The sequence below is a fragment of the Symphalangus syndactylus genome, chromosome 8, assembly GCF_028878055.3.
Source record: "Symphalangus syndactylus isolate Jambi chromosome 8, NHGRI_mSymSyn1-v2.1_pri, whole genome shotgun sequence".
Taxonomy (NCBI): domain Eukaryota; kingdom Metazoa; phylum Chordata; class Mammalia; order Primates; family Hylobatidae; genus Symphalangus; species Symphalangus syndactylus.
In genome coordinates, this window is record NC_072430.2 from 20,533,296 (window position 1) to 20,552,202 (window position 18,907).

The window sequence follows — 18,907 nt, forward strand, 5'->3', positions numbered from 1 at the left end:
GAAGGGTGTACAGCACACAGGATATATCAAAAGTAAAGTACTAATGGGACAGAGTGATGGGAGATGGAGAGAGGGAAGGATACTAGAAAACAGACAACACTATCCTGGCAGATACAGTTCATGGTTAAAGAATACAGCCTCAGCTGGGCGTGGTGGCTCATGCCTGTAATCCCAACACTCTGGGAGGCTGAGGCAAATGGATGGCTTGAGCCCAGGAGTTCGAGACCAGCCTGGGCAACACAGGAAAACCCTGTCTCTACCAAAATAAAACAAAAAAATTAGCCAGGCATGGTGGCATGTGCCTGTAGTCCCAGCTACTCAGGTGGCTGAGGCCTGAAAATCACTTGAGCCCAGCAGGTGGAAGGTGCAGTAAGCCAAGACTGTGCCACTGCATCCAGCCTGTGCAACACAGCAAGACCCAAAGACAGTACAGCCTCAGGATGCTTGAGTTGTACCCTACTCTGCCAGTAGAAGGCTGAGAAAAACTGTTCAAGCTTTATTGCCTCTTTTAGTCCCACTACTCAGGCTCCTGTTTGTTATGTGAGAATAACAGTACTGGAAGAACTAAATAAGATAATGAAGATTTCAGTACTCAGTGAAAGAAAAGCAGCTCAATAAATGTTCTTTGCCATGGTAACATTTTTATTGTGTATTTATTTGCATAGAGGAAATAACTACAAGTATAAACTATTAACTGATTATCATTGGCTATGAATACACATTTTTGGGGTTTGCTTTTGCTTAGCTATATTTTATAATTTGTCTATAAAGGTAATAGCGGGGGCCATCCACGAGCTTTTCTTTTTTTTTTTGAGACGGAGTCTCGCTCTGTCGCCCAGGCTGGAGTGCAGTGGTGCAATCTCGGCTCACTGCAAGCTCCGCCTCCCGGGTTCACGCCATTCTCCTGCCTCAGCCTCTCCGAGTAGCTGGGACTACAGGCGCCCACCACCACGCCCGGCTAATTTTTTTTTTTGTATTTTTAGTAGAGATGGGGTTTCACCGTGGTCTCGATCTCCTGACCTCGTGATCCGCCCGCCTCGGCCTCCCAAAGTGCTGGGATTGCAAGCGTGAGCCACCGCGCCCGGCTGAGCTTTTCTTAAAAGCTAGAATTCATTTTTATTTCCAGAGTGATAGTCTTCTGGTGAGGGAAAATGATATATATGTAGATAGCAGCACTGTACAAAAGAGCTCTCCAAAGGAAAAACTACTCTGTATCTGTACTTTCCAATGCAGTAACCACTAGCCATATATGGCTACTGAACATATAAAATGTGGCTACCTCTACTGAAACTCTGAGTTTTTAATTTAATTTTTTTTCTTGAGACGGGGTCTTGTTCTGTCACCCACGCTGAAGTGTAGCAATGCAATCACAGCCTTGACCTCCCTGGGCTCAAGCAATCCTCCTGCCTTGGCCTCCAAAGTTCTAGGATTACAGATATGAGTCACCACACTAAGCTAAATTTATTTAATCTTAATAATACTTTTGGACAGTGGCGACATAGAAGTCAGCATTATTTTACATCTTTCTTACTGAAAAATTTAGACTCCTCAAAGCACTCTCTCTTCCATGCAAGCCTAAGCTATATGATACACAAGTAACTGAGATGGGTAAGTCATAATTTTTAAGAACTAAAGGGTCCCTTTCTAAGAAAAATGAAATAATACTTACCTTTTGTATGCACTCCTAATCTGTAAGATCCAAATGTAAAAATTTTTCCTCCAACATTTTCAATTACAGATTGTGGAAGATTCTGTGGAAACAAAAAATGGTTATTTTGCCAGTGGAGCACAAGGGAAACTATTCAAATGATACTATACTGGGGTGGGGGAGTGGATCCAAGAAAGATTACAGTGTAAATTTATATAAAGGGTATTCAAAGTCTATAAAATTGTGGCCAGATTATTTCATGTTTATTTTGTTTGCCTCAATTTCCTAATCTGTAAATGAGTTTATAATTTTAGGCTTGCTGTAAAGAATTACAACACAAACATTTGGTAATAAAAAATACCAGCCCCTCAGATCAATCATATGTGAAATTCAATTTTCAACTTTTAAAGAAGTTTATTCTTTATTGTTAGAATCTTGCCATATTTCTCAAAACTGCTATAAAGAAGACTGTGATTGAGAAGATCATGGCCGGGCGCGGTGGCTCAAGCCTGTAATCCCAGCACTTTGGGAGGCCGAGGCGGGCGGATCACAAGGTCAGGAGATCAAGACCATCCTGGCTAACACGGTGAAACCCCGTCTCTACTAAAAAAAATACAAAAAATTACCCGGGCGTGTTGGTGGGCGCCTGTAGTCCCAGCTACTCGGGAGGCTGAGGCAGGAGAATGGCGTGAACCCGGGAGGCGGAGCTTGCAGTGAGCCGAGATCACGCCACTGCACTCCAGCCTGGGCAACAGAGCGAGACGCCGTCTCAAAAAAAAAAAAAAAAAAAAAAAGAGAAGATCACGTAATCCCACAGGAGCACGTTAGAATCAGGGACTTTATTCATGACAAAGATGCTGTATATAAAATGAACCATCAATTTAGAGTTATAATAAAAACATATTCTGATTGCTTTAAAGAAAAAGATTATATTCAACGATTTTTACCAAATATCCCACAGCATATTAGAGTTTTTTTTTTTTTGATCATATCAAAAGTGACTTGAAAGCCAATAATAGCCACACGTGGTGGCTCACACCTATAATCCCAACACTTTGGGAGGCTGAGACGGGCCAATTGCTTGAGCCCAGATTGAGACCAGCTTCGGCAACATGTGAAACCCCGTCTCTACAAAAAATGTTTTAAAAATTAGCTGGGCATGGTGGCGTGCGCATATAGTCCCAGCTAATCAGGTGGCTAAGGTGGGAGGATTGCTTGAGTCCTACAGGTCGAGGCTACATGAGCCATGATCACGCCACTGCACTCTAGCCTGGGTGACAGTCAGACCCTGTCTCAAAAAAAGAGAAGGGGAAGAGGGGAAGAAGGGAAGGGGAAGGGGAAAGGGACAGCAGAGCAGAGAAGAGAAAGCCAATATTGGTAAATAATTGCTTAGTTTTTTAGATTTCCAAAAGGCTTTAGTGAAGTAATTTAGAAACAACTAAATTTACTTTTCTTACTCAGAAAGAGTAGAGTCATTAGGAAGAGGGAGAAAGCATTCAAAAACTGCCTTCCTGGCCCTGGCACTAGTGTAAAGTCCCAAGCTTTACAGTTTAGTATTCAATGGCCCTGCTCATAAGAATGACAAGGTCTGTCCAAACAAAAACAATTTTATTAAGTGTTTAGTCAATATTTCCTTTTACCTAACTCCTCAGTATAATAAAGTATCTATTCAGTACCAAAACATGTAAAAGACCACCCCCCTCCTCTCAAAAAAAAAGGACATAAAATGAAGTGTTATTTCATACTCCAAAAAAACCCTAAAGACAAATTCTAAAGAGTCAGAGACTTTTGTTTTTTAAGAGCATATTTAACCATCGCTATAGAAAATAGACAAGTTATGTGTGTAATTTTTTTTTTTCTGAGACGGACTCTCGCTCTGTCACCCAGGCTGGAGTGCAATGGCGCAATCTCGGCTCACTGCAACCTCTGCCTCCTGGGTTCAAGCCATTATCCTGCCTCAGCCTCCTGAGTAGCTGCGATTACAGGTGCACACTACCACGCCCGGCTAATTTTTGCATTTTTAGTAAAGACAGGGTTTCACCATGTTAGTCAGGCTTGTCTCAAACTCCTGACCTTGTGATAAACCCACCTCGGCCTCCCAAAGTGTTGGATTACAGGCGTGAGCCACTGCGCCCGGCTGTAATGTTGTATTTCTTAAAAGTAAGCAAAGCCTTTGTCTTCCTATGTTTAGATATTTTAAAACCTCAATGGCAACGCTGACCTGGTTATTTAAAATTAGCCAGCAAGATGTGTGCAGAAGTAGCCTACAAAGGAGGTGAAGGAGAAACTATCTTAAAACACTGGTCCACAGACTTCTCTATTAAGAATAACAATCTTTTGAAGAATACACTCCAATGGTACTTTCTGCAAGGATGTAAACATTCTGTCACTGTCACTCATCACTGTTGAGCACTTGAAATGTAGCTAGTGTAGTCAAGAATCTGAATGTTTAATTTTGATTAATTTTAATTTCTATTTAAATACCTGGCTGGTGACTAGTATATTATAAACTACATTTTTAGATATTAGTATGTTTAAACCTATTATCATCATTGTAACCCAGAAATTAAGATTTCTTAATTCAGGTCATGGAAAAACATTTTCACTTGCAAAATCTTTTTTTCATTTTTAAGTCAAGAGTATCAGATGTCAAACAAACCAAAAAAAATCTTATTTTCTATCAGAAACTAAAATCAATAAGAAACATATGGTACGTAAAGTCCACAATTTAGAATACTACATTTGCTTAAGTTTAATTTGCATTTTGAAATATACATATACATTGCTTTAAGTAAACAGTACTATAAATTTGATTAAAACCAAAAGACTACAACTTTTCTTTTAAGTTGATACCCTCTCTCCCTGCTCTATGAAATTTTTCCTTTACCCTTGGTTCTCTTTTCAACCTTTCAGTTATATTATAGATTAAACATGGATTTTGTACTACCCTGGAAAAATTACCACTATTTATGTTATTTTTTTTAAATGGGTCAAATGAACTCCACACACAACTCTACAAATACATGTTCTCTACCAGAAGAAGCCCAGCCATGTATTTATGAGTTGCATGTATGAGTATTCATAATGAAGTGTTAGAAACTCAAAGGTGCTGGGGCAGTGGCTCACCCCTGTAATCCCGGCACTTTGGGAAGCCAAGGCAGGCACATATCTTAAGCCCAGGAGTTCGAGACTAGCCTAGGCAACATGGTGAAAAGCCATCTCTACAAAAAATTAGCCAGGCTTGGTGGTGCGCACCTATAGTCCCAGCTACTCAGGAGGCTGGGGTGGGAGGATCACCTGAGCCCAGGAGATGGAGGATACAGTTATCTAAGATCATGCCACTGTACTCCAGTCTGGGCAAGAGGGAGACCCTGTCTCAAAAAAAAAAGAGGACAGGAACAGTACCTCACGCCTGTAATCCCAGCACTTTGAAAGGCCAAGGTGGGCAGATCACTTGAGGCCAAAAGTTTGAGACCAGCTGGTCAACATGGCAAAAGCCCATCTCCACTAAAATACAAAATTAGCTGGGTATGGTGGCGCACACCTGTAATCCCAGCTACTTGAGGGGCTGAGGCAGGAGAATCAGTTGGCCGCAGGAGGCACAGGTTGCAGCGAGCCAAGATCGTGCCACTGCACTTCAGCCTGGGCAACTGAGCGAGACTGTCTCCAAAAAAAAAAAGGAAAGAAAGATAAGAAAGAAAGGAAGGAAGGAAGGAAGAAAGAAAGAGGCTAGATGCTGCACTGGCTCAGGCCTGTAATCTTAAGCACTTCGGGAGGCCAAGGAAGGTGGATCACTTGAGGTCAGGAGCTCAAGACCAGCGTGGCCAACATGGAGAAACCCCGTCCCTACTAAAAATAAAAACAATAGTTGGGCATGGTGGCGCCCGCCTGTAATTCCAGCTACTCAGGAGGCTGAGGCATGAGAATCACTTGAACCCGGGAGGTGGCGGTTGCAGTGGCACCACTGCACTCTACCCTGGGTGATAGAGTGAGACTCTGTCTCAATAAAGAAAAAAGGAAACCCAAAGAACGTTATTATAGAAAACTAAATAGGCCAGGCAGTGGCTCATGCCTGGAACGCTAGCACTTTGGGAGGCCAAGGTGAGAGGACTGCTTGAGGCCAGGAGTTTGAGATCAGTCTGGGCAACACAGCAAGACCCCACATATACCATTGGCCAGGTGTGAAGGGACATGCCTATAGTCCTAGCTACTTGGGAGGCTGAGGCCAGGAGGATTGCTTGAACTCAGGAATTTCAGGTTACAGTGCACTATAATGGCGTCACTGCACTCCGCTTGAATAACAGAGCGAGACTCTGTCTCAAAAAAAAAAAACAAAAAACTAAATAAATATTCAGTTTGAATAATACCTGAAAATCTTTTTAAAAAACTGTGGCAGAATTTCTTAAAAGGTTAGACGATTCTCAAATATGTTTAAAGCACCTTTTTGGAGAAACATCCATTATTTCTGTGAAGAGTGTAAGTAGTTTACAATTACTGAGTTTCAGTTTTCAAATGTTCCAAACAGAGTACTATACTTATTTTTAAAAATCCCTTAACTCAGTTCAGTTTTTCCTGCTTCCAAATTAACTAGAAAAATAATGTAAAATCTGTTATCAATAGTCTAAAATTGACTCCACATTAAAGACTCTAAATCTACTCAAATAAGAACAGGTTATATAAGACACTTGCTGTGTTCAGTTGGCTATATACGATGAATTATTTCATATACAAAAAAGTTGCCTTACCTTACTTTCACTGATTTCTCGTATCCACTCTTTTACCAGGTTATTTAGTTTTCCCAAAATTAAAATCCTGTTGATAAAACAATTACCAATCAAGTATTCCAGATCATTACTGATTAAATTTCTTAGTTTTAAATAGGTGTTCTTCCTAAATTATGAGTTTTTAAGTGATGAGAAGCACAGTATATTGTAGTTAGTGTGCGCTCGCTCGCTCTCGCTGTCTCTCTCTCTCTCTCGCTCTTTCTCTCTCTCTCTATATATAGGCACTGTTACACTGAGTAAGGCATTCTTCTTTCTCCAGACAATTCAGTACTATAACAACCAAAAGCATTAAAAAATCAAAATTCTTCAGAAAAAAATAAATAACATCAAAATTAAGGGAAGAGAACTCTATGTAGAAAATAAAAGTTTTCAGCCAGGTACGGTGGCTCACGCCTGTAATCCCAACACTTTGGGAGGCCAAAGGCAGGCAGATCACTGGAGGTCAGGAGTTCGAGACCAGCCTGGCCAACATGGTGAAACCCCATCTCTACTAAAAATACAAAAAATTAGCCGGGCGTGGTGGTGGGTGCCTATAATCCCAGCTACTCGAGAGGCTGAGGCAGGAGAATCGCTTGAACCCAGGAGGCGGAGGCTGTGGTGAGCCAAGATCGCACCATTGCACTCCAGCCTGGGCAACAAGAGGAAGACTCCGTCTCAAAAAAAAGAGAAAGGTTTCTCTCTTAAGTATCCCTCTTCTCCAAAACAGATATATAGATCTGGGCAAATAACCCTGGCCTTCTAAGTAAGTAGAGAATTCCTCAAAATTAGTTTATGTCAACGTTAATAAAAATTTCCGAGTTAAAAAAATATAGAATATCTATTTACCTGCGCTGCAGTTCCTCTTCCTCTTCAAAAACCCCAAAGGGTTTCAATGTCTCAATTAGTTTCTGTGTAAGTACGCAGTCAGTCTCCTTGGGGGCTGCTAAGCTGATAGGAGAAGTAATGCCATAGTGCTTCTGTGGCGGTTGTGTTTGTTGTGATCCCTGTGTTGTAACTGGACTGTAAATAAAATTGGATAAAATTACTGACAAAAGAATTCTACAATTTGAAACAAATCAGTATGACCAGAAAAACTAATTTAGTAACACACATTTCTAAACATGATTGGTTCCCTGCAATATCCCCAAAATTTTTATGTCAAAAAGTGACCAAAAGCAAGTGACCAAAAAGAGAAAATCCCGCCCCAAGGATTTTAACTCTGCCACTAAACACCTAAGTTAAAATCCAGACCAAATACATTGCTAGAGAAAACACTATCCAGAATATAGTAAACTTCTGAGAAATTTCACCTCTTGAAAAGAAGCCAAAATCTGTTTCTTAAACATTCATAAACACGCTACAAAAATGCTACTTTACCAATATAAGACATTCCCCAAATGAAACCTGGCATCTGGCTCACCATGAATGAAGTTCATAGATAATGAAGTAAATAGCATAAACTTAAACAAAATTTGAAGGGAAAGAACCATATTCACCCTAAGCTTGTTAATGATCTTTTTAAGAGATTTACACTTCGATAATGATGCTAGTCTAAAAGGTTTATTTTACACACACACACACACACACACACACACACACAGAGCTATTTTATCCATTTTAAGATAAGTTCCAAATTTGTAAAAAGGCATAGCATGCTTTAAATGCTTAGGAAATAAATCTGACTCGATCTTTTTTCTTAAATTTTTTTTCACTAAATTAACTTTAAAAAGTCAACACAATAATTTTAAACTAACAGTTGAATAACATACAAAACCAAGTACACGATAAGGAAAGACCCAAAATCTAGATCAGTTATTTCTCCCAAATTCTATTCCTTAAGAAATTAAGTGTTTATAGGCCAAGTGTGGTGGCTCGCCTCTGTAATCCCAGCACTTCAGGAGGCTGAAGTGGGAGAATGGCTTGAGCCCAGGAGTTGAGGCCAGCCTGGATAACATGCTGAAACCCTGTCTCTACCAAAAAAAAAAAACCAAGTATATTTTACACACACACATAACTACTTTTTATTTTTTGAGATGGAGTCTCGCTCTGTCACCCAGGCTGGAGTACAGTGGTGTGATCTCAGCTCACTGCAACCTCTGCCTTCCAGGTTCCACCGATTCTCCTGCCTCAGCCTCCTGAGTAGCTGGGACTACAGGTGCATGCCACCATGCCCGGCTAATTTTTATATTTTTACTAGAGACAGGGTTTCACCATGTTGGCCAGCCTGCTCTCAAACTCCTGAGCTCAAGTGATCCGCTCCCTTTGGCCTCCCAAAGTGCTGGGATAACAGGCACGGGCCACCACGCCCAACCACAGCTACTTTTTTACCAAGTTCTAAATACAATTTCTACTTTAAGTTAAAGTGTGATAATCTACATAAGCAATAAAGTGCTAAATCTAAGAATGCTATGCAAGTAAGGCTTGTGATACATTTACTGAACAAATCCACTGGGTTCCGGTCTATACTGCGGCTGCTAGACGGTTCTGTAATTTGTCTTGTGTTATCAACAAAGATCTAAGAATGCCAGGAAGCCCATACTGCGTGTTACTAATTAGCTGCTGGACTGTGTGTCATCTATTTACTGTTGCCTGGTCTAGTTACATACTGTCTTAATTTTAATTCAGATTTTATAATAACATCTACTGAATAAATATGAATCAGACTTATCTCTTGCAGAAATTAATTCACATTAGATCGTTTCCTCCTGCCCCTTTAATCTAAGTTGCATAGCTACTCGAAGCTATAATGTTAATCCCCATCAGCATTAAGCATTTGCTGAAGACTTGCCCAAGCATCGTGTCTCACACTTGTAATCCCAGCAAATTTTGGGAGGCCGAGGAGGGCAGATGATTTGAGGCCAGGAGTTCAAAGACCAGCCAAGCCAATAAAGTGAAAACCCATTTCTAATAAAAATACAAAAATTAGCCAGGCATGGTGGCATGCTGTAATCTCAGCTACCGGGAGGCTGAGGCAGGAGCATCGCTCTAACCTGGGAAGTGGAGGTTGCGGTAAGCCAAGATCGTGCCACTGCACTCCAGCCTGGGCAACAGAGCAAAACTCCATCTCAAAAAAAAAAAAAAAAGCATTCGCTGAAGACAAAATAAAAATGTTCTATTTTCCAATCGTATGTAGCATCTCCTAAGGTTAAAATATACACATGAAATGTAACTGAATTCATAATATCTTGGTCATTACACACAGGTTTTTTTTCCCCCAGTTTTATTGAGATATCATTGACATACCAAAAATACTGAACGTAATTAATGTATATAATTTGGTGAGTTTGGACATATGCATACACTTGTAGTTCCATTAGCATAATCAAGGTAATAAACACATCCATTACCTCCAAAAGTTTCCCTGTGTACCACTCTGGTTTTCTGCCATAAGAGCACGCAACTTGAGATCTACTCTTAAATTTTCAAGTGCACAATACAAAGTATGCTTACCACATATCCTAACGTGACTGTATTATCTTGTGTTATTCATTGCTTCATGAGTTTTTCTGAATAAACTACAGTCCTTCACAATTATCCTGGGATTATGAATGCTTTTATAAATGATTTTAACATGAGTAAAGCCAGAAAAAGTGTAAAAACTTTATTTTGTCTAGGCTAGATCTGGTTCAAGCAAGGAGAGCTTTTAAGTCAAGTATAAGCTGAAATTATACTTTTGTAGCTTCAAGCAATAAACCTCTATTTTTGTTTTGTGCAAGTAGTATGTTTCTCTGCATTCTTTTCCATTCTCAAGGAATTAAATTCATTACCAGTTCAGTTTGGATCATTAAAAAAACAGAGTATCCACTGTAAGATTCCTAAATCTTTCCATTTTTTTCTTACTCAGATCTTTAGACTTTCCTTGTCACAATAAACAATGCTTGGAAAGCTCCTGTCTACTTTAACTTTCTCACTAGAACATTAGAATACAGGCCCTGATTTCTAAATGTGCACAAGACTTGTTCAGCCTAATTTGAAAAAATACTGATTACACTAACATTTTGATGGGGAAATAAATCAGATGCAAGCTGGAAATTTTTATTTACTTTATTCCAAATGTAGGCACATCATCTCGCCTCAGTATTACTTCGTGTCAAGATAAAACCACATGTGTTCCATCTAATTCAAGAAAGAACATATATGGGCCAGGCACCATGGCTCATGCATATAATCCCAATGCTTAGGGAAGCACAGCAGGGGAAAATCACTTGAGGTCAGGAATTTGAGACCAGCCTGGGCAACATAGCGAGACACCCATCTCTACGAAAAATAAAAATTAGCTGGGCTTGGTGGCACATGCCCGTAGTCCTAGCTACTCAGGAGGCTGAGGCAGGAGGATGGCTTGAGCCCAGGAGTTTGAGATAGGAGCCCAGGAGGGAGGGAGGGAGGGAGGAAGGAAGACAGGGAGAGAATGAGGGGAAGGAAAGGGAAGGAATGAAAAAAAGAAAAGGAAAAACTATGTTAAGATAGACCTACCAAATAAAAAGAAACAAATGCATACTCTTGAAATTTACAAGATACTTGTGTCTCCAATAAAAATGGCTCAGCATGAGCTTAAGGAGCTAGACTAAGAATTCCTGGCTCCCAGATGTTTCAAACGTCCAAAACGTCCAAAGTAGAAACATTAAACATTGCAGCACTTTAAATGGAAGTGAAGATTTTCCATTTAACATTAGAAATTAAGTAGAGTGATAAAACAATTAAAGGAATCTTTTTGTTGCTGTTCTCTTTCTAGCAAAACAAAACTATATACTCCAATATTGGGCAATCTGGAACATAAACCTCCAAAGATTAAGGATTCTTCTGCCTTACATATGCACTGACACACTCCTGGAACCACACACCAGACAGCTACCAATCCCAAGAATGCAAAGTTCCTCCTCCCATTCTTGAACGCACTAGACATCTGCCCATTCTAGAAACATTTTTACCAGTATTTAGTTTTCTTCAGACACTATTCTACTTTGAAAAATAAACTCCTACAATTTACGTAACACAGAAAGGAAAAATACAAACCAGACATATAGCTGCAGTATTTGTGATTCCTTAAAATGTCTTCCTGGTTTTTAATATCAAGAACACTGTGCTTTGCTTGAGCAAGGGTCCATTTTCATCTCACCAACATAATTAATATTTACCTTCAGGGTATTGCCTGAATTCTTAAAGTGCAACTGGCAGCCAGATCTAGCAAGCTCTCTACTCTATAAAAATACAAAAATTACTGTATTTCCTTAAGAGCTATTTTTAGTAACCTATTTTTTTGCTCCATTGTGTATCTATCCTTATTCTTCCTTTTCATCCACGTCTAATGCAAACATCTTGCCAGTTTTTAATATTATGACTAAAGCATTCTTAAAAGTCTTCATCCTTTCTGGATCAGAGTTACACATAAATACATACCTACGTATAATAGTACATATATGAATTCTGCCCCCTCTCAAAACCACAAAAGACAGCCAAACATTCCTCCCCTACAAACACACCTTTTCTTACAGGTTCAAGGCAATGTATAAAGAATTTTCAGAACTCTTCTCTCCTTAGAATATGAGGAGTTTTCTTTTTTTTTTTTTTTTCTTTTTTTTTTTTTTTTGAGACGGAGTCTCGCTGTGTCCCCCAGGTTGGAGTGCAGTGGCGCGATCTCAGCTCACTGCAAGCTCAGCCTCCTGGGTTCACGCCATTCGAGGAGTTTTCTTTATAATATTTAAATTATTCTCATCAAGGAAAGTTCACATAGAACACGTGCCTTTTAATTACTTTAATTTTAACATTCTATATAACAATTCCTTTTCAATTATTCTAGTTCTGATTCTTGGCAATCTTGGTCCCAACTCCTTTCCTTCTACTCCTTTGTCACATGGTTCCACCATGCATACTACTACTAAGTATGTCTTCCTAAAATATAACTCTATACTAAAAAACTGTAACTTCTGGTAACGGCATTCAAGGCAGACTACAAAGTCTGGTCTCAACTCAAAAACAATCTGATAAAAAAGGAAGAAAGCAGGCCTGATTTCACTTCTGCTACTCGTCGTGTTACTCTGGTTTCATTTCTGCCACTAGTTATATTATTCTTGGTAAGTTGCATCTCTGTGGATTTACCTTAGAATTTATTGTATCTCTTCATTACTTTGGATAACAAACTAGGAATTTTACAACTACAACACATAACACTAAAGAGCAGTTTCCAAATACAAAAGTTTTTAGACCAAAGCTGAGAAACAAGTCTTTCCTTTCCCCATGCAGGGCTGTCAAGATGACTCTAATTAGGATAAATATTTAGGAACTTAGAAAGAATAGTGACATTTTTGTTGACTGTTGGCTGTTTATTTTGGCCGGATATTTGTTCAAAAGGTTAGACATTCAACTTAACTAATATATACAATCTCAACTATCAGGAACCACCTTGGTACAGTAGTTAGAAATGAAATGCAAATAGGCTGGGCATGGTGGCTCATGCCTGTAATCCCAGCACTTTGGGAGGCCAAGGCAGGCAGATCACAAGGTCAGGAGATCAAGACCATCCTGGCTGACACAGTGAAACCCCGTCTCTACTAAACATACCAAAAAAAAATTAGCCGGGCGTGGTGGCAGTCGCCTGTAGTCATAGCTACTTGTGAGGCTGAGGCAGGAGAATGGCATGGCATGAACCCGGGAGGTGGAGCTTGCAGTGAGCCGAGATCCCTGCACTCCAGCCTGGGCGACAGAGCGGGACTCAGTCTCAAAAAAAAAAAAAAAAAAAAAAGCTATCTAATGCAAATAGTGCAAGTTCCTATGATTTGTTAACTGGAGTTTAATGGTCATACATTCAAACAGGCAAAGCATGACCATCTTTGGACATATACTGATAACCATTTTAAGTCAGTGAAGACAATTATGAAATACTCAAATGGCTTTGACTGTCCATAGTAAAATCTAAAACCCAGATGCTATTTCAAAAATATTTAAAAAGCATAAAGGCACTAAAAGAAAACAAAAAAACATTTTCAGAGCCTTAGTCAAACAAGACACGGAACGCAAAAGCCATAAGAACAGGTTTACTTATATCAAAATATTCCAACTTTTATATAATAACAATATAGCACATAAGGAAAGTTAAAGCAAATGATAAAAGGAGAAAATACATGCAACTTATGCCAAAACAGCAACAGTCTGAATACATAAAGAACTCTTCAATCAATTTTAAGTTTCACTGCTTATCAGGGAAGCAAATTAAGACAACCAGATTAATGAAAAACAAAACTTAATATATGTGGTAAGAATGAAAGACAGAAAACCTCCAACGCTGGCAATGGTGTAAAAAAAAAAAAGAGCCCTTCTTCATCACGATGAAAGCAAACTTGTTACATCATTTTAAAAAGCAATCTGACATTTATCAAAATTAAAAATGCACATACCAATTTTAAAAGTTTGTCTAGCAACTTTATCTCCAGCGATCTATTTATTACAGAAATACTAGGATAGAAGGGTCAAACTGAAAGCCCTGAAGTTGGAAGACATATTCTCTTTAATCACACATTTTTAAAATATAAAATATTACATAAAAAGCTAAATCCCCAGGCCTGGTGCAGCGGCTCAGACCTGTAATCCCATCACTTTGGGAGGCTGAGGTAGGAGGATCCCTTGAGCCCAGGAGTTTGAGACCAGCCTGGGCAACATAGAAAGACCCCATCTGTACAAAAAGTTTAAAAATTAGCCAGCTGTAGTGGCATGCACCTGTAGTCCCAGCCACTCAGAAGGCTGAGGCAAGAGGATCTCTTGAGCCCAGGAAGCTGAGGCTGTAGTGATCCGTGATCACACCACTGCAATCCAGCCTGAGCAACAAGCAAGACTCCATCCCCAAAAAAAGCAAAAAACAAATAAAAAATATATACATTTCCAGCCACTGCTAGAGTATGGGTGCAAAGACTGGAAGACAGACCAAAATAGGGACCCGAATTCCGGCACAACAGAAATAAGCTTGAAATGAGCAGCGTCTATCCCACGGCTATCCTCTAAAAAGGGAGCTTCTTTGGTACTTAGTTCATTCACTTGTAAATTAACTCTCTTGATCTCATAGGTTCTGGAATTTGAACCTTTCTCATAGAACTAACACAGAAAGGTATTCAAGGTTGTTCAATGAGCAGAGTATGCAATGAAGTAAAACTGGAAACCACCTAAATATCCATCAAAAAAGAACTGGTTAATTACAGTACATGCTTACAACTTAAAACTATGCCAAAATAAAGCAATGAGATAGTACGTGTAGCAGCATGTGTCTCAAGAGGAAAAAAAGTGGCAGAATAGAATTATGATCATAGCTGCCATCCACTGAAATTTCAACATATCCCACGTATTAAGTCAAGCACTTTACATTATTCCCAATTTTTTTCTAACAACTCTTACTATTAAACTAAGAAAGAAGGCTTGACTAAGTTTACTGGACCAGAATATGAACCCACATAGCTGATTTCATAGCCTATAATAATCATCTCTATACTGAGGCACCTCTGTACCTCATTTACAATATGTAGTCATATAGATAAAGTTTTTTTTTATTTATTTTAGAGATGGGGTCTTGTTCTGTTGCTCAGGCTGATCTAAACTCTTGAGCTCAGGCGATCCTCCCTCACAGCTCAGATTACAGGAATGCACCATGACACCCAGTTTTTTTTTTTTAACTATTTGTATGTCTCTAACACATTCATAGAAACACGACCAAGTGGAATTGAGACTGTAAAATTTTACCTTATATTTTATAAACTTGTTTCAATATGTTAAATTAACTGAAGTAGATATTAATAATCTTGCAAAAGTTGAAAGTTAACTAATTCTACTGTTCACCATTAAATTAGAATAGTTATAGCAAGGAGGCTAAAATCACCCCCTAAAATGGCAGCAAGGGGCACCAAACAAATCCTCAAATTAAAACAATAATTAGCTTTTGGTTATTAGCTAAAAACTCAGTTTATGCTAATTAAAACACTATTTTGTGAAATAAACCAAGATTTTTTAAATAGCTTTTTAGTGCAATACTCTGGCTAGAAATAGTAAATCCAAAGCAAATACTGCTTTATTTATTGCTCCAGGAAGCTGCTAGGGCGGCCAAGGTTATTAAACATCAACTCAATTTTCCTAAAAGCACTTTTTTCTCATCTACCTTTTGTCAGAAAGTACAGTATTTATTAGGTTGAAATGTACCAAATTCCTAAATATGCATAAAAGACAATGCTAAATAAAATCGGAAATATAAAGATGCTTAAGGTAGTCTCTGTATTCAATGACAATCTCAAATTTAGTCTGGGATTCAGATCCTTAAACAACAAGTGCAAAGTAGAAGCTTGGGAAAAAAACCATTAAAGAAACAGAGATAAAATCATGATTATGCCAGAAGGTTAAGGTGTACACAGTAAATGATCAGAAGGGAGAGGCGTAATCTAGGCAGATGACTACTAACACACAAAAGGACAGAAAATCATATTTCCATTGGTGTTTTCCTTAAATAGTTAATGTTTAAGTACTTTGCATCTTAATTTAATTTTTTTTAATAGAGTCAGGGTCTCACTACGTTGCCCAGGCTGGTGTCGAACTCCTGGGCTCAAGGAATCCTCCCACCTTGACCTCCCAAAGTGCTGGGATTACGGGCATGAGCCACCACAGCCCGCCTGTGTCTCAATTTATACAAAACTCATCAGGCACTACTGATTAATCCCCACCTAGTGATATTAGGCATTTGGAACAAGTTGTGGCCCATGATATTAACAGTGTCAACTGCCCCAATTTATAGCTACTACTTAACAGAAAACGCTTTATTATCTGCATGACAGAGTTAAAACTGAAAGCCAAACTTGCTAAATCTTCTTCTTTGGAATCAATTAGATAAACTACAGTAACTTATTTAAAGTAACAATTCACCACAGTAGAATTTGCTGTTTAAAGGTCTTAACCTTAATGTGCTCATTCAAAGGACATGAACAGAAAAGATACAAGGGATCTCTCTAAAGTATCTCAATGTGCATTAAATATTAATTCTTAGCCAAAATAATACAATCTCCTTTTTCACAAGGCATACAGCATATGATAGTAGCTTAGAGGCAAGAATATCACCAAAATAACGTATTTGCTAAGAAATTAAAACAACGGTTAACTGGCCTACCGTAAGGTGTTCTGTGTAAGTGGTACTAAAAATATTTAGATCCCACTATATTCTTAAAAACGTACTGCAGGTGGGCCATCCAGCCAATATTTAGTAAAGCAGTAGCAGAGGCTCAAAGATGATGTAATAGTTTGTTTATGCTCAAGGGGAATAAAGCATGTATGATAAAGCCCAAGGCCAAACTGAAAATTCAGGGTTGCTTATGCAGAGAAAGGGTACTTGCTATTCAGTTACTACAATGGCCAAGTTATTTTTCCTCACTTCCTAAGGGTACTTCCAACTGCCCCTTTGCGCACAAGCGCATGTATTTGTGTGTGTGTGTGTGTGTATGTGTCCCTCTCTCTCATATGGCTAGGAGAAACTTAAAAAAAAAAAAAAAAAGCCAAATTGTGCACTCCTACATCAACTTGCCAAGTACAACTTGAAAATGAAAGAAATGTAAATTTAATAAAGTATGAAACAGGACCTGAAAAAGTACGAAAGAGTGTGAAAATGTATCAGAAAATAGTCAAAATTATAGTAAGTCATAGTATTACAGACACTAATTTCAGGAAATGCAATTTAAATGTTTCTAATGATCAAAATGACAGAAACACTATTCTTGATCAACCTCAAAATTACAAAAAACTGCCGTAAAATCCAAGAAGCCAATTTCTGGACAAAATATAGAGGGAATACAAATTCGAAAAATAATTCTGTAACAAAAGAGGAAGAAAGAAATCTAACAGAATGCCTTTATTTTTTTGTTTCCCAAATCCTTCAGTTTCCACAAATGAGATTGCTATACAGTTCAGCAGGCCTACATACAATCCAAAGATTTAAAAAACAAAAAAACAAAAAAAGGCAACTTCCACAAAAGGTACTGGCCACAAAGCGGCGTCTGTAAGTGGCAAATCTGTGCATGGCTTTAAATAAGAATATATACACAAATAAAGCCACTGAAAGTAGTCATGTGCCACATAACAGCATTTTTCAGTCAATGACAGACCACACATACAACAGTGGTCCCATAACAGCGTGATACCGTATTTTCACTATTCCTTTTGTGTTTACATACATTTAGATACACAAATGCTTCCTAATGTGTTACAACTGCCTACAGTATTCAGTACAGTAACATGCTGCACAGGTTTATAGCCTAGGAGCAATAGGCCATATCATACAGCCTAGGTGCATAGCAGGCTATACCATTTAGGTTTGTGTTAAGTACACTGTTCCCACAATAAAATCACCTAACACATTTTTTCAGAATATATCCAATCATTAAGCAATGCACAAGATCTCAGGTTCGATAGTATGTTACATTCTGTGTATACTACAAGTATACACTATATGTTACTTTTGTTTATATACTTTTGTATATATTTTTTATGTAAATACTTTGAGATTTAAATATTATACACACAAAAAAATTGAGCCTGAAAATTAATTCTACTTGAAACTATACAGAGATTCCAACTGGCCAGGCCTGGTGGCATGAGCCACCTGTAATCTCAGCATTTTGGGAGGCCAAGGCGGGATTGCTTGAGCCCAGGAGTTTGAGAGCAGCCTGGGCAACGTGGCAATACCCTGTCACAATAAAAAATACAAAAATTAGCCACGTATGGTGGTGCGTGCCTGTAGTCCTAGATACTCGGGAGGCTGAGGTGGGAGGATCCCTTGAGCCTGGGAGGTCAAGCCTGCAGTGACCCATGATTGCACCACTGCATTCCAGCCTGGGCAACAGTGAGACCCTGTCTCAAAAATAAAGACTCCAACTGAGCTAACCACACATGGTTCCCTACAGTGTCCACAGGAGACGGTACAGTGTACTGGAATGAGAATGGAACATGGAATCCAGAGCTGATTTAAGCCCCAATCTACAATTTAGTACCTTTATGACCTTAGTCAGGTATTCTTTTGAGCCTCAACTTTAACCAACTTTTAGGGGAACCAATTACCTCCTATAATGTTGCTGCTTTGTAAATCATAAACTGGCAATGTCCAATTATTTAAAAGCTGCTAGGTAATTAGAACCCTGAACATACAGAATAAAAGAGACACACACACTCTCCCAAAATGAGAACTAGCTAAGAAGCCAAATAGTCTCACTTTACTTGAAAGAAGCTAGCTTTATAAACTTGCCTAGATAAAACTGAAGATGAAATTTAATTGTAATGTTAACCTAAAGTTGACTTAGTTATCCAGGAACAGAATGTTCTGATGAGCCAAAACCTTTTTAAAGTTGTTATCAAGCCAGAACTGGCGTCTGCCTTAAGAAGGTGAGGAAAACAATCAGGGATAGGAACTGAGTAGGCTCATAAATTTACTCAACTCCAATACCTTGCCTTCCAACTTCTCTACCAAAAAATATGGACTGAAAACATG

At 38.7% G+C, this 18,907-nt stretch overlaps 1 protein-coding gene across 7 annotated transcripts in view; it reads right to left on the reverse strand.

Moving 5' to 3' along the window:
* PAPOLA (poly(A) polymerase alpha) overlaps positions 1 to 18,907 on the reverse strand; it is a 68,289-nt gene that overhangs the window by 41,584 nt on the left and 7,798 nt on the right. For 6 of the 7 annotated variants that reach the window (XM_055288244.2, XM_055288242.2, XM_055288240.2 and 3 more), the window contains exons 2-4: positions 7,258 to 7,431; positions 6,394 to 6,460; positions 1,670 to 1,751 (exon numbers count right to left, since the gene is read on the reverse strand). In XM_055288244.2, the coding sequence (XP_055144219.1) occupies positions 1,670 to 1,751; positions 6,394 to 6,460; positions 7,258 to 7,431 (323 nt within the window). Of the gene's footprint in view, positions 1 to 1,669; positions 1,752 to 6,393; positions 6,461 to 7,257; positions 7,432 to 18,907 lie in introns of those variants that run through there. The other variant, XM_063645487.1, reaches the window with a different exon arrangement.